Source organism: Polyergus mexicanus, unplaced genomic scaffold (assembly GCF_030449975.1).
Source record: "Polyergus mexicanus isolate NDT 795.1 unplaced genomic scaffold, iyPolMexi1.0 SCAF_9, whole genome shotgun sequence".
Taxonomy (NCBI): domain Eukaryota; kingdom Metazoa; phylum Arthropoda; class Insecta; order Hymenoptera; family Formicidae; genus Polyergus; species Polyergus mexicanus.
In genome coordinates this window covers 4222442-4239187 of record NW_027223329.1, presented here as the reverse complement: position 1 = coordinate 4239187, position 16746 = coordinate 4222442, and the positions used below count along the sequence as shown (strand labels likewise).

Below are 16746 nucleotides of genomic sequence, written 5' to 3'. Positions count from 1 at the left end.
ACGTTTCTCTTCATATATACAACATATTGCGATGTCTTTAATGTTCGATCGAATGATTGAACTTGAGGATGTATGCCATATCTCAAGTATGTCTAGTATCATATGTCAAAACATTGACAAAAACAGGAAAATTTTCATCAGGGTGTCTATCCAAAGGTTGTAAAAAAAATCCCTAAAAATTCCCCGATCTTTAAGATAATTTGTTCAAAATTCCAGGTAAAATTAGAGAATTTTTAGATGAAACTTTTTTAAAATAAATTTTTTTTGATACGTTTTCTAATGTTTTCCACTCATAGAAAAGAAAAAGAAACCACTTGAATTTTAAATATTAAATTTAAAAATGTACTGAAAGGAACTTAATGACTTTTGTAGGATAAGCATTTTTTTATTTCCATAATATTTTCATTTTCTATCATTAATTGTAAAAATTACAATAAAAGATGTATACTCAGTATTGTATATTCAGTCTTTTTTTGCTATAACAATGAACAAAGGGAAAGATATATGATATATTTATACTAAATGATCGAGGAGAAAATTTTTGAAAAAAATTCCCTAGGTTTGAATAAAAGTCCACGAGAATTCCCTGATTCTTCAAGGTAAAAACGAAATCATTGAGAATTTCAGATTTTCTAAGTTTTTCCAGGGGGAGTGAACACTCCGCATAAAAATTTCATAGACTATTCTACTATTTCTTTTGAGTATCTATGCAAAATATGAGCATTATTTTTTTAACGGTTTAAAATTTATCTAAGTTTAAAGTTTGTAATGATTCTTATGAAAAATCGCATGTTGTGTTTGTAGCATTTATTGACAAATTTGACAAGGAAAAGACATTGCCAGGAAAATAAAAAAATATTCATATGTATTCAATAAATTCTAATAAACATTTGTGCGAAACTTGATTTAGATTCACTTATTCATTTACAAATCATTTATTAAAAATTAGGCAAAATACTTATATAGAAACGCAAAATCTTGCTGTAAATTACTAGTTTTTTCTTTTTTTTTTTCTTACACTTAATTTCAGAGGATATTCTCGACCAAAAGTTTTTATCATAAATTAAGAAAAATTTTAATTACAATTGTTTTCTTTTAAAGGTGTTAAAAACCATATTATTTTATGATACTTTAATTCTTTTTATAATTAAGATCAATTTATTTAATTTTCTAAACCGTATAAGAATTTTTTTTTTTTTTAATTTCGAAAGCTTCTCGCTGCTATTGTACAGTCAAAACATCCTTAAATGACGATATAATGTCGGTTAAACATACATACTCGTGCCTTCCGATGCAGCTTACTCCGAATAATAAATAGATTCCTCTCTCTGTTTCGCCTCCTTTCGCCGCCTTTTTTACGTGTATACCTCTCTCTCCCTCTCTCTCTCGTTCTATCTACTACCGCAGACGGCTGTCACTGTTCCACTTTACGGGAGCGCAATTTCCCGAGATATTCTCTCTACCTACTATACTACTACACGCACGCCACCTCCGCCATCTCGTCACACCTCCTCTCACGACTACTCTCACCGCGGTATGCCAACCTTCCACTCCACCATATTTCTCTCGCATACTCGCACGAAGCGGCGGGAGGTGGTTTAGTGGAGGTGGATGGATCCGCGGCCCCCACGGACGCCCACGAGACGCCATGTGTACAGGCGGTTTCAGGGGGATAGGTCGATACCTCGGAGGGGAACAATACCAGGGTTATCGTTATACTCGGCGAGAAGAGGATTAAAACATTCTTCCTTTTTTTCTATCACTGTAAAAAGTTCGCAATATCTTATTTTAAGCCACACATCGAAACTTTATTCTTAATTCGAATTTTTAAATCAATATCGTTGCTAAAATGAAATATGTATATAACGTATAAACGGAATAAAAGAGAGAGAGAGAGAGAGAGAGAGAGAGAGAGAAATAGAGAAAAAGAAAGTATTTAATATTAATAAAATATTTGAAGTAAATAGATCAAGAAAAAATATAAGAAATTTAGAAAATACGAAATATTCGCGAAATTAATAAAATAAACGAAACAATGACATTTCTCTATTATGAGTAAAAAAAAAAAAAAAAAAAATGTCGAAGACCGTGTGTGTATGTATATCTCATTTCGAATATTTTGGCAACCGCAATTGCGTTTGAAATTACAAAATGTACACAAGCATCGTGAGATCCGAGCAGGGTTGGGAAAGTTACTTTATAAAAGTAACTCGTTACCGTTACCGTTATTTTTTCTAAAAAGTAACTCGTTACCGTTACTCGTTACTAATTTTAAAAAGTAACTCGTTACCGTTACAGTTACTAAAAAGTAACGAGTCGTTACAATTTCCGTTACTTTTTTACAATACAAACTAATAAATTATTTTGCATAAGAAAAACTTTTAAAAAATTGTAAGCAAGATTTCATTCAAGATTTATTACAAAATAAATGATTAAATTTTATCGAAATTCTTTATTAATTTTTAATAAAATTTGTTGCTCCATAGTATCATCATTTAAATGCCCTCTTTGTGGTGTTAATACAGAGCCACCGATGCTAAACATTCTTTCTACAGATGCACTGCTTGGTAGAGCTGTATTATATTTAATAAAAAGTTTTTTAAGTTTTGGATAGTCGTTTAACATTTCTATATTACAATTATTTGATTTTAAAAACCGTTGCAATTCTTCTTGTTCAGATTCATTTTGCACCGTTTTTTGCTCAAAAATGAAAAAATCATCGTGATCGTCAGATTTTCCAGCTTTTGAAGAATTTTCAGTCGATCGGATTCCCAATAAAACCTCCAAGTAATTTTCAGCACGTTTTCTTTTTTCTCCGGTTAACCAGTTTAACTTAAATTTTGGATGTAAACATGCTGCTATTATTAATTCTTTTGTTTCAAATATTGTAAGAAATTTAAAATCAAATATAGTAAATTAAGCGACATTGTTTGTTTTATTGAAATTAATACTTTTGAATCAATAGTTTAAAATAAAATAATATTTTTCAATTAAATCCTTATTTAAAATTAAATAACATATGTATTAATCAAATTAATAAGTTACCTTTTATTTAAACCTTGCTGAATAGCTTCAACTAATGAATGGCAATCTATAAGGTCAGATTTATTGAGATTTTCTAATTTTCGTTGCAAGGTACTTAGAACTGGTAGTAAATGAGAGCTCTGCTTTTCCGAAAAGATAAAGCTCTCATTGGATATCGCGTGTCGCGTCATCGCATTGGTCTGCAAGAGCCATAAGTTGATCAATCACATTCAAGCATTTTTACAACATAATAAGAATGCTAATTGGTCGATTTGCTTACGGCTTTACGGTTAAGATAAAAATTTTATCACGCACAATAGCAAGAATAATATTTTAAATAAATCAAAAAATTTGAAAAAAGTAACGATAAAAGTAACTGTTAAATTCGTTACTCGTTACCGAAAAATGTAACGAAGTTACTTTTTCCGTTACAAATAAAATTTCTAACGCCATTACCGTTACAGTTACCGAAAAAAAGTAACTGTAACGGTAACGGCGTTACAAGTAACGCGTTACTTCCCAACCCTGGATACGAGATAATGATAAAGAAATCAAGTGCCATTCGAAATTTCAAGTTTCCACAATAGGAACATTCCGTGAGTGAGCGATAACATTGATAAGACCACGAACAATATTAGTTTAACGACGAAAGAAAAGAAAAAAAAGAAAAGATCGAAGACCGTAATAAAGTTATTTCTTTCTTAAATCTGTAATCTCTATCGGATGCTCTATACTTGTTTACATTTTTTTTTTTTTATTATTATTATTGTTATTACACCTTACGGTTTCCTTCGCGAAGCATTTCTTGCACTTCTGCTTCTGAAACAACCGGTATATATCTGGGTATACATTTATCCACCGTTCTCTCTCTCTCTCTCTCTTTCTCATCAACCAATATCCAAAAGTGCACCGACATGAAGGACGAGCCTGTACACATTCGCTCTCTACCCAGGTCGTCTCTATTCTCTCCCCCCTCTCCGCCCAACTCATCTCTCTCTTCGCCCCCTTCCTTTCTTATATTCTTTCTCTTCTTTCTTTGCCAGAACCGGCGGAGCATGGGGCGAGGTCCGATTCGAACACACGTCGCTCATGAGAAAAATAGAAGCGACGCGAATATATATATATGTACGCGCGCGCGCGTGTGTGTGTGAGAGCGCGCGCGCGCGCGCGCACGAGACGTGCACCGCGACGCTCTCTGCCTTTACGTCACTCTCTCTGCGACATCTTCGAGAAAGATAACGCGATACGGAACCCTATCATGATAAAATCACGATAGGGTCATCACGAGTTACCACGAATGATTTCAAAGAGTTGAGAGGCTGTATAAAATAAGAGTCCCTTCGTTCACACTTTTGTATATTTCTTTCTAGTTAATTTGTATCATACAGACCGAGTAGAGAGAAATTCTGTAAATTCTGGCGTAAAAATACATTGTCGTACTTTACGAAGAATCTGATGAAGGATAGTTGGAAAGAATAGACTTTGCATTTCCGTTTCTTGTTGTGAAAAAAAAAAAAAATGGGAGGAAGCGAAAGGAAGAGCGATGTCACAATAGGTCTGTCTGTCTCTCTCCTTTCAGGTGAATTCTAAGAATTCTAGAAATCAATAGAGAGCTTGAGAAGTATATTTCTTATATATGTATATAAGAATATAATTGTTGTCGAAATATAATCGTTTTTATTTCAGAACTTTTAAGGGAAGAATAAAAAGGTAAAATACATTGGAACTTTAGATGCGCCTGATATTTTTAAATATATATTTTGAAATATACATATTTTCTTTTCTTTAATATTACTCTTCAATCTCATTATTTTTTGTCTTTTCGCGCCGAGCGCTTAAGCGCGTGCGCGTCTACTATATACAGGGTGTCCTGGACCACCCGTAACACCCCTTTTCTCTCAAAAACTAAGCATTTTAGAGAAAAACGTTTTCAACAAAAATTGTATGGTTTTGAGGGGAACATAAGATGGTGTCATTGGTTTGACCTTGGATGGCATCGTTAAGGTCAAGTCAAGGACACCTTTAATTTCTTAAATGGAACACCTACTTTTTATTGCATATTCTTATAGTTTACCTCGAGAGCTTTCAAAAACACTATAATAAAGTATTTTTTCATTAAGTACTTTTTGAGTTATTTTATATTTTAATCTGACATATTTTGATATAAAAAATTAAATATCTTGTAAAATATTTAGTTTTCGATAATCTTACCGTAATACTTTTATGTACAGAATAATGAGACAAATCAATTAGTGCAAAAAAAAACAAATAATTGTTTAAAAAAATACATTGTAAATAATTTTCTTAAAAACAATTATTTTTCATACTATGTACTACTGACACCCTGTATATTAAATATGAATATTTCGGACCACTTTTGGCCTATCTTCAGTATAGATAACAGAATATAAAAAAAGAAAAATAGATTTGTACTTGCCTTTCAAGAAACAAGATTGTTGCGACATTTCAGCGAATTCAAATCCCAAAAGTACACAAGACATATGAAAGAAGCCGACTTTGATATTTTCTTTCCGCGATAAAAAACATAGACGACGGACACGTTTACAAAAATGGTTTTCTCAATTGATAAATTTTCATTTACACATTTCAAAACAGTTGAAATGTTTGTTCGCATATTTCTAGAAAAAGTTATTTAAAAAAAAAAAAAAAACTTTTGAAGGAACCAACCTTACGTTAGCCTCCAAATTTTACAAAATTAGTTTTCGAACAACTTAATCAATAGATTTTTATTTGCACATTTATAGAAAGAGTTATTTTCAAAAAAGAACTTTGAAATGCTAACTTTACATCCAAAAGAATTCAAATTTTGTAAAAATCTTTTCGTAATAAACTTAATCTATAGATTTTTACTTGCACATTTCTAGAAAGTTATTTAAAAAAAAAGGGGGGGGGGGAAAACTTTGGAGGTTAAAAAATCAAGCTTTCTTATAACTTTACTAGCAGGCGTACAAACAAAAAAACGTACACATTCAAACTAGTTTCAAATGTGCAAACGAAAATCTATAAATTAAGCTTATTATTACAAAAAGATTTTCGCAGAATTTATATTCAAATTTGCAAACAAAAATTCAAACTGTTTTGAAATGTGGAAACATAAAATCTAACCGATTAGATTAATTAAGAACTATTTTTATAAAAATTGGGGGCTAACGTGAAATTCCCCCCCCCCCACCCGAAAAAGTTTTCTTTTAGTAACTATTTTACTAGAGATGTGCAAACAAAAATAGAAAAAAATGCATTCATGTGCAAACAATGTGCAATCGAATCATGTAGAAAAATTTAATTTTTTCTAATATCAAAGAGCCAACTTCACGCGTCTCAACCGAAATTACACACCGATTTTGATCCTTCTCCTCGCGAGCGAGAGATAAAGTAAGAGAGAAAAAAAAAGAAGAAAAGAATGAAAAGGCTTACCTCTCGCGGTGGAGCAAGCAAATGCGCTCCTTGGCGACCTTCAGCTTCTTGGAGATAATCTTCTTGAGGCTCTCCACGGTGTCGTTTCGATCCACCGTGAGCTCGAACTGGCCGCCGGTGGTCGGCGTGATGCACACGGTGATCTCGTCCCTGTCGGCGGCGGCGGCGGCGACGCAGCCACACCCCGGTTGCGGTGCCGGCGGCAGCTGCGGCGGCTGCGGCGTCGTCATCGTTGTAGTCGAAATCGAGGTAGTAGTCGTGGCTGCGGCGCGCGGCCCCGGGGACGCGGCTCTTATCGAGTCTCGGTCGCGACACTCGACGTCATCGGAGGCGGCGGCGGTGGTGATGGTGGTGGTGGTGGTGGTGGCCGCGTCACCGGCAGGGACAACCGGATCGTTCGGGGGGATGGCGGAAGCGACACTCGTCGACTCGTCGTCGAGCGTCCGCATCTTCGAGGATGTGGCGGCTTCGTCGCTCTCGCCCCCCATCGCCCCCGTATCCGATGTTCGCGGCGGACCCGCGGTGTCGTCCATCCTGACAACTTGTCGACTATCGATGCACTGTGCGCGACGATGATAAACCGTAACGAGGTATGCGTGACGACTGCTCTATCCGCCGCTGCTGCTGCTGCTGCCGCTGTCGCCTTCTCCTCCTCCTCCTTTTCCTTTTCTCACCAATTCCTTCTTTTCGCCCTCCTCCTCTCCTCCCGCTCCTCCTCCTCCTCCTCCCCCACTGCTCACGACGGGACCTTGCGCTCTCTTATGTGTCCGTCGTCTATATGCATGCACCTGCACCTGTGCCCTGTGCCCTGTGCCCGCCCTTCTTCAGGCGTCTCTTCTTCCCGAAACGTCGACGTACGAAGAAATAGAAGACAGCCGGCAACCCCGAAGAGAGCGGCGGCGGCAGTGGCCACGGAAACGCGCACACGGCGAAGAGGAAACGAATGAAACTAAGAAGGGGGGGGGGGGGGCAACGATGGAGGGGGTGAGGGAAGATGGGGGGGGGGACAGAATACAGACAGGCAGGAAAAGGAGTGTATACTAGAGAGGAAGGTGGATTTTCTGGCGTTCCCGATGTCCGTTTGTCCGCGTTCTCTACGACGTAGCCGCCACTACGATCGATAACGATAAAGTATTCGCGCGAGATTCTCGCTATGATCCTCGAGGAAAAGAGAGAGAGAGAGAGAAAATACTGATTATCGCTTCTGACACACCACGTATACCGCGCGACGTCAACGACGACTATCTCCCACTTCTTTCGAGCAAGCACCTTGCTCGCTCTCTCTCTCTCTCTCCTTTTCTATGTCTTTCTTCCCTTTCTCTCTCTCTCTCTCTCTCTCTCTTTCTCGCGCAATTCTTCTCTGCTTACAAAGGATCTTCTCGTTCCCTTGTACGTCTTGTGTTGCGTGTATATATCCTTCCTTCGCTGACTTTCTCACACGCACGCACGCACCCGTCCACGTATGTACGTACGCACTTACGACCCGTCCTCGAGCGGTCGAACCCTGCGACTAGCAAACGGAAAACCGGAGCTCCCGGAGCTTCTGCTAGATTCCCAGACCCGGCGGCCGCCGAACCCATTCCGTCGCCGAGCGAGTGCGCGACCGAGGATGCACGACGCGGCCTGAACTGAGCCGAATAGCCGTTACGCGGGTTATTCGAATCATCGCGAATAGACCGTTATCCCAATAAGCAAGAAATGTGTTGAGGAGGTATATATCATGTGTCAAAACATTGACAAAAGTATAAAAATTTCGTAGATTGTTGTACTATTTCTTCGGAGTATTTGTATAAAACTTGAATACAATTCTCTTAATGATTTGGAAATTATTTAAGTTTAAAGTTTGTACTGATTTTTATGGAAAATCGCGTATTGTAGGATTTATTGACAAATTTGACAAGGGAAGAATATTATCAGCGAAATAAGAATTCTCACATCTATTAATTCTAATAAATATTTGTGCGAAATTTGATTTAGATCCATGTACTCGTTTAAAAATTATTTACTAAAAATTGTAGCAAAATACTTATAGTACCCCAAAATCATTCTGTAAATTACTCGTTTCTTTTTCTCACTTGAAGTATACACAATCAAAAGTTGTTGTCATAAATTAGGAAAAATATTAATTACAATTACCCAGACAGCACAAGACATCCTCAGGATCATCCTGAATATGTCCAGAACGGTTCGAGACATTTGTAGGACGTTTTAAGATATCATTATAAATATATTTTATGAAAATTTAATATGCATACATGATTACTTTCAGTTATGTAGGCTATTTAATATAATTTAAAAATCTTAAGTATTATAATAAATATTAATGTCCCATAAATGTCCACTGGAAAACTACAAGATGTCTGTAGGATATCTATTCTGTCTATATTATATTGGATGTCCTTTGGATTTCCAGAGGACATATCTACATGTGTTATCTGGCAATTAATTGATAACATATTAATTTCGTTTCATCTTAATAATTAAATTTGACATGCACGTTTTTATATATTCAAAATTATTATTTATTAATATTTCATGAGAAATGTTACTGTGCGCAACATTCCAAAAATTTTACAAAAGATAGTATTCAGCTGCTAATTCGTTTGTTTACCGCTATGCGACGCGCTATGTATCCATCATCTCCTATTTGATTTTCAGTCGTGAAAATTATATAAAGTTTGCAAAGAGCAATTGTCAGAAGATTAAATATTTCTATCAGTTCACTTTCTGCCTCAATTTCAACATAGGAAATTCGAATATTGGACTGATTGTTTAGAAATCGGGCAGATAAATGTCCGAAAAAGTTAAAAAATCATCCGTTTATTATCTACTTAAGATATAATATATATATAGCCTCAAACATCAAAGAACGTGAACTATTCTCAGTATTAGATTTTCGGTATCGACAGTAAATAACAGAACGCAATTTTATAAAGAAAATAATTTATAAACTTCTATATTATATTTAAAATATTCTATTTTATCTATATATCTTATATAAATTATATTCAGTATGTTATCAATAAAATATGTTATTCTTAAAATATCATATAAAGTACCTTGATAACATATTCTGGATTAATTTTGAATGCATTATGGATGTTTCAAGAATTACGATGTCTTACGGACATCTTATGGACATCCGTAGGACTTTGACATGAAAATCCTGAGGATATTTCTAGGTATAGCATGAGGCGCTCATTTGCTATTCCTTAGGACATCCTGAATATATCCCGGGATAAAATTTGAATATCCACAGGATATTCGTAATGTCCATCTTGGATGTCCTTCGGATTTCCCGAAGATGTCCTAGTGCTGTCTGAGTATTTTGAAGATTTAAAATCATATTATCTTTTGATACTTTAACTTTTTTTTCAATCCAGAAATTTATTTATTTGATTTTTCAAACAATATAAATCTAAGAAAGAAATATTTATTTTTAATTTCGACCGTCTTTTACTACTATTGTACAGCCAAAATATCGTTAAATCTTCTGAAGAAAATAATTTTTTTTTTTTTTGCGATTGTCTTTAAAACGAAACAAAAACGAACAAATCTCTAAAAAACTTTCTTATGTTACTTTTTATGTTAAAATCGGTGTCAAAGTTAATTCATGACGTCGATTACAACATAAAAGCCTACATATTTAATAACATTACATATTACTGAATATCGTTGCTTATTGAGAATTTTCCATATTGCGCAAATAGAGAGAGGGGGGGGGGGGGGAGAGAGCGCGCGCATTCTCTAATTTTTTTTCTTTTCTTTTCTATGTGTGTGAATTATATCTCTTTGTGCAATACATTATAACTGTAGACGCTATTTCTCTTACTCTTACTTTCTTTTTTATATCGTCTTATTTTCTATTTAATTTTTGCATTTGATTCTTATCATTTCAGGTTTTTATTTTTAAAAGTCCATCAATTTAATCGACGTTAATCGACATTTCTCATCTTCTGTTTCCGATTAGTTTTTATTTTTATAGTTTTTGTCAGTATGCCATTCTTTGAACAATGTAAAAGAATATCATATACATTTTTCACTGTCGATAATAGACGCTAGGAGAGAGTTCAAACTTATAAGTACAATGTTAGAGAAAAAGCTTAGTATTATGTGTTCAAAAAAAATATATCCGTAACAAAAACGAAGGAACATTCGCAACAGTACGAATTCTTCCTATTAATAAAGAGATTTATTGTTTTATTCTCTCTTAGTTATATTTTTATACTTTTTTTCCTTTTTTGCGTTTTCCAACGATATCTTTCTTTTGATAGTATAAAAAGTTTGAAAAATAATTCCGATGTCGATGATATAAAAAGTGATCTATTTATGTAAATAGATAAAAATTGAATTTATTGATAACATTGATTATCAAATTAAATTTTTCGATAATTGAACTTTGTGGAGAATCTTTTTTACAATGAATCAGGCCTCTTAACCAAATTATTGATGATTTACACGTTTGAGTTTAAATTACAAAAACCTCTTTATTTTTCATAAAATATCTTCACATCTGATAATCAGCTCCATAAAAATTTTTCCCCCAAAAAGCACTGATTTCGAGAACTTTCGAACTATTATTAAAATATATTTCAATAAGTTCCGAGTCCGTATTAATTCAATGTAACAGGAAGTATTTCAGAAAAGATTCTTGTGTGAATAAAATTATTGCATAGAATGCACCAATTACCTTAATTCTATTTAATATGTATATGTATATATATATTATAAAAATATAGAATTTCTTTAAATATTTTGTTATATATGTATATAATGAGAAAAAATAATATGGTCTAATTTATATTAAAACGGAGCAGAGAGGAAAGAGTTTGTAATTGTAATGTGAAAAATATGAAAGAGAATCACAATTACGCGTTTCTCAAAGCATTTTTTTGTACCAATCTTAATTTGCTCTGGATCTACAATAAATTTTTCTTCATATTATAGCAATCTCATATAATCTTCCGCCTTGATATATGTAATCTACATATAACAATATTAATAATTGTAGTCTTACAAAAAACAAACTCTATATTAAATCCTGTCATATACATATGTATATATACTCTTTTCTGATATGGTACAATTTTCAATAAACTGATAAGATTTCATTTTAAATTTACAAATCTCATTTTTATATATTATACAATAAAACTTTTCAACAAATTTATATCTAGCGATTATAACATGGAAAGTCTTAACTTCAATAATCTATCATAAATAAAAAATTTTATTAATCACTAGTAATTAATCACTAGTTTTATCAATCAATGGTATTTGTAAATTGAATTTGTATTGCAAATCTATGTATCTAGGAATATATTTACAGAATTACACTGCGTAAAGACCTGAAGATCAGAGGATCTAAAAGTATCATATACATATATGACGATCCTATAGTTATTCCAAGCTCCAAGTGCATTCCAATATTATATTACTATATCTGATAAAAACATTGATAGAAAAATATATCATTGTGCATTGCAAGTTGAAATACTTGCAAAAATCAATGACGCGCTGAGAATGATCACATCATTTGCTTTTACTCCACAATATATCATCATATTCTGTGGATATATCTTGTATTATTATGCATTGTATATTTAACACTCACAAATGGAGCACCTATAAATAATCACTAGTCTTTGTATGGTTATTTAAATTTTGTTTAACATTAAAATTGTTAAATAGGCTAAATTAGATGTCCCTTGCAGATAGATGCGTTCTCGCGTATGCAAAGGACACAAGAATTCATGATCCGAATTCAATTGTGTCATGTTCGATTAGCTTGAATTCGTAGCCTCCTCGACCGTCCATGTGTAAATAGTACTGAAAATACAGTGGAAAAATACACATGGAAAAATATTAAGCAATGATAAAAACTATATATAAAAATTACGACATAAATGATAAATATAAATATGTCAACCATAAAATTAATTAACTGTTCGAAGAAAAGCTCGATAATACCTCGTGGTGCTTCCAGAGGGAACGACGATGCGAGACTGTAAACAGCGTGATGTTTTCCTGTCTGCAATATCTGTACATGGAATCCTCAACATCGACACTGACAGCGCTCGTGCACTCATCCAGAATCGCGAATTGCGGTTTATGATAAAATAACCGAGCCATCTGCATAACAGAAACAATTTGATGTTAGTACAAATTATACAAACACGCTAAATGTAATTGAGCGCAATTCACGCTGAATAATAGCGTGTTAATGCGAGATGGCAAGAGGAATATTCATATAATAAAATATAATGTAACCGCCTTATTTAAGTTAAAATATATAATTCTATATGTGTGTGTGCATATAGCAAAAATAATTGATGTCGATTTAAAAAAGGCGCAAGAGAAGAACGGAGAGAGAGAGAGAGAGAGAGAGAGAGAGAGAGAGAGAGAAACTTACTGCTATACGTTGTTTCTCGCCACCCGATAAAACATCCATCCAGTCGGCGACCGCATCCCAACCTTGTCCTTCGCTGTTAGCGAGATTTTCTCTTTCCAGTAGATGAGTTAATTGCACCAATTCCAAGAACTTCTTGAGATCCTCGTCGTTTGCGTTACCGCGTCTCTTCATCTCGGCTTTCGTGTGGGGATAAATGATCTGGTCTCTCAATGTGCCCAGCGTCATATAAGGACGTTGCGGTATGTAGAATAGTTTACCGCGTGGTGGTTTCGTAATACTTCCTGCCCAGACCGGCCACAGCTAAACGTTACGGATACGTAAAGTCAATAATATAGATACAAATCCGATTTTGCCAAAGTCACTTAGCGCTATTTCGTAGAATTTCTAATCTATCACTCTCTGTATCAGTTATGATCTAGAAGGAAAATTACATTTCGATTTAATTGACACTATAACGGAATGAATTCGCAAATATATTACGATGTACAATAAGAGCGAGCAATAAACGAGCATAATAGAGGTATCGAGCACGTACTTCTCCAAGAATTCTAAACATGGAGCTCTTGCCGCAACCATTTGGACCGCAAACCAGCACGTTCATCCCGGATTTAACTTCAAAGGACAGTTCCTTGATAAGCACATCTCCGTTCGGAGTCACCAGTGGTACCTGATCGAACTGTATGATGTTATCGCGCGGCACAATTTTCCCACCACCGGGATAACCGATCGCATTGTTCTTGTGATCGGAGATCATCGTTCTCTCATATTTCCCGGCGTTCAGGTCGTCGAGGACCTTCTTGATCTCGGTGACCCGAGTCGTGAATCCCGCCAAACGCGTCAGTTCTCTGCCGGCCAACACCAATCGGCCGACCGCCTCGGCCAGCTTCACCAGCATTCGGCCGTACGTGTAGTACGATTTGAATCTATGATTGGGCGTGCCGGAGAGCACAGGATGATCCTCCTGGAAGAAGGGTATGCTCACAGCATAGAAGCCGACAATGGTAGCAAAATCTGAAAGAAGATAAATGGCGGTGGTAATATCAAAAAGCATAAGCAGGTTGAAAAACAAAAGCAGCGCGTATCATTAACTATGCATTAGTTATTATGTAAATAACATTATACATTTTGCAACGAAGTTATCTATGATGCCCATAAAAACTCTGAATTCCACGAATTTACGAAGATGAGTTATCTGTAAAAGAAAACAAAATGCAATGCATAAATAACAACATATTGATGAAAGTGCATAAATGCAACTTGAACAAACAAGCTTACAAGTTTGTGAAAGCTAGCTAACAATGTCAATTTTTCCCTGTTATTTCCTCCATAGAAGGCTATTTCCTCAGAGTTGGTGATTAATCTTGAATTGATATGACGATACTCCCCTTCCAATCGTTGTTCTTTGACAGTCATAGCTCCGATAGGTTTGCGAAGATGAGTCAAAAAAGTCCCAGCTATTACCAGATAGGAGAGTATTAATAATGGTGTCTGCAATAAAATAATATTACGTATACTATTATAAAACATTACCATTAAATCATCATAATAAAGACGATATTTATACTATATACCTGTCCACCAATGGTAGAAGTTAATTTATATACATAGATACTAATGTCTAACAAAGGTTTTGCTATATTGCTATAAAGATCCGTACAGCTATCACAAAACTTATCAATGTCAGTAGCCAAGAGTTGATCCGGATTCGAGATACGAGTGTCCAAGTTACTCATTTTATAATAGGTAAAGCCTCTGCACAAAAAATATTTGTTTCTTAAATATTCAAACTATTTTCTATAATAACTTTATTATGTGTATAGTTACCTTTATAAGTTATATATACTTTATTATGTATCACTTAAATGAATAGATTATCTGTCAAATTTATTCTCTGATAATCTATTTAAGTCATGAATTATTTAAGAAAAATTTAACGCTACTATCAATAGTGTTCAATTCAAATGTTTGTAGAATCTTGTGCAGAGTCACGCATATATGTAAATGCAATATCCATCACATAATAAATATGTATTACCTTTGATACTATTGTTTTATTTAAATGAGAATACTGATTAAGTTGATTGACAGAATAAAAAATATGTAAATTAACAATATAGGTTTTTTTTTAAATTCAATCTCTTTACATGCAAAAAATATGGATCTTTCATAAAACGCCGATCTACAAAGATTCGGCGTTTTATAAAAAAACTAATTTTACACAGAAACATGCACACCTATGACAAAGAAGAAAGATAGAAAATGTATCAGTTACTTACTTCAGATAATGTTCCAGCAAGTGACGTGTGATGTTTGTACGTAATCTCAATTTTACTTCGCTTAAGCCATACTTCATTATATTATTCACGATCGATATCTAAATAAATACAATCACATAGAACATGAGATATCAGTAACTTCTTCCAATTCTTAAACTCTAACATTATTGCTTGAATACCCAAACGATTTCAATTATCAAACTATGAAAGTAATCTTGGAATCAATTGTACACCAACATATTCTACTTACCACTGGTACCATAACCGCAAAATTTAACAAATGATTCCTAAACAATGATCCGTTCATGCTGACAATCGATCTAGTGGGATATAAGATTTTGAATCAGAGAGATAAGGCTTCCCTTTCATGTAATAGATGTTACTAATGGAAAAACATTGCACCTACGTTTCTATCAGAGTTCCTTTATTGATCAACCATAGGTCACACAGGGTTCTAGCGACCAGAGCAACTGCCACCAGCAGAACGTAGCCAAATTCTGATGACATTATACCAGGGATACCGATTTTGAGTAACTGACACAGCCTGTGGAAGAAGACGGCATTCACCTGGGCTTTAGGACTTTTCGGTTTTTCCTACAAAGGAACAATCAGTGTGATTCTTGCATTCAATTCTTGACACATTACATTATGCTCTTACCTCTTTAATGACATACATGATGTCGTTGCTAACAGGCCACTGGTTCCTGCAAGACACATTACACTATCACAATTTCGGCTTTAGGGAACACGAGATGGAATTCCTGTTGCACAATTTACCTGGTCTTTGGTGTCCGTCTCCTGCTGCGGTTCCTCAATATCCATATCAACGTGCTGATCGCGACCGCACCGGCCAGCGTGCGTCTAGTGGCAAATTTGCTGATTGCTGGTGCCATTTCGGAATCCGTATATACACGTATCAACTGCACCGTCCTGGTGCGGCGGTTAAACAATCGCGCATAATGCGTGGCGTGACTTGGTGCAAAAGGCCGTGCCAGAGCGAGCTGAGCCGGAGTCGAACATGTGGGGGTTGGGATTGGTGGGAGTGGGAGACGATGAAGCAAGCTAGATAGATAGATAGATAGATAGATAGAAAGATAGAAATAGAAAGAGAGGGAGGGGGGAAGAGAAAGAGAGACAGAGAGAGATGACAAGCGAATTACAGGTCTCTGTTGGTTAAATATTGAATCAGCTGCTGGCGTGAATCAGCAACATTCCGTAAATACGCGTATACATAAACATGTGTGAATAAAGTATCGTCCACTCTTTATCTATGTATCCTCGCACATGAGATATATCCACAGTGTTTAGCATAAATAATATTAACGCGTTACTTATAATGTCGTTACAGAAAAGAGAAAAATGTTTCAGACAAAAGTTGTTTGGTTTCGAGGGGCCATAAACCTCGAGAGTCTTATTATTCTGTACATAGAAATATTACGGTAAAATTATCGAAAACTAAATATTTTACGAAATATTTTATTTTTTATATCAAAATATGTCAGATTAAAATATAAAATAACTCGAAAAGTACTTAATGAAAAAATACTTTATTATAGTGTTTTGGAAAGCTCTCGAGATCAGCTACAAGAATACTAAATA

General features: G+C 34.8%; 2 protein-coding genes across 3 annotated transcripts in view; both read right to left on the bottom strand.

Moving 5' to 3' along the window:
- The window catches only part of LOC138936605 (midnolin homolog), a 52906-nt gene extending 44862 nt beyond the window's left edge, over window positions 1–8044 (bottom strand). The window contains exons 1-2 of one of the 2 annotated variants that reach the window (XM_070302149.1): window positions 7828–8044; window positions 6460–7570 (exon numbers count right to left, since the gene is read on the bottom strand). In XM_070302149.1, the coding sequence (XP_070158250.1) occupies window positions 6460–6992 (533 nt within the window). In that variant the 5' untranslated portion in view covers window positions 6993–7570; window positions 7828–8044. Of the gene's footprint in view, window positions 1–6459 lie in introns of both variants that reach the window. The other variant, XM_070302150.1, reaches the window with a different exon arrangement.
- Window positions 8045–8957: 913 nt separating this feature from the next.
- Window positions 8958–16142, bottom strand: Pmp70 (ATP binding cassette subfamily D member Pmp70). The gene is made up of 12 exons (XM_070302151.1): window positions 15925–16142; window positions 15806–15851; window positions 15554–15741; window positions 15398–15467; window positions 15148–15245; window positions 14443–14623; window positions 14147–14359; window positions 13994–14063; window positions 13407–13882; window positions 12872–13171; window positions 12430–12591; window positions 8958–12288 (listed from the first exon to the last, which is right to left on the bottom strand). The coding sequence occupies exons 1-12, from the start codon at window positions 16038–16040 to the stop codon at window positions 12211–12213; spliced, it is 1998 nt and encodes a 665-aa protein (XP_070158252.1). The 5' UTR covers window positions 16041–16142; the 3' UTR covers window positions 8958–12210.
- Window positions 16143–16746: the final 604 nt, after the last annotated feature.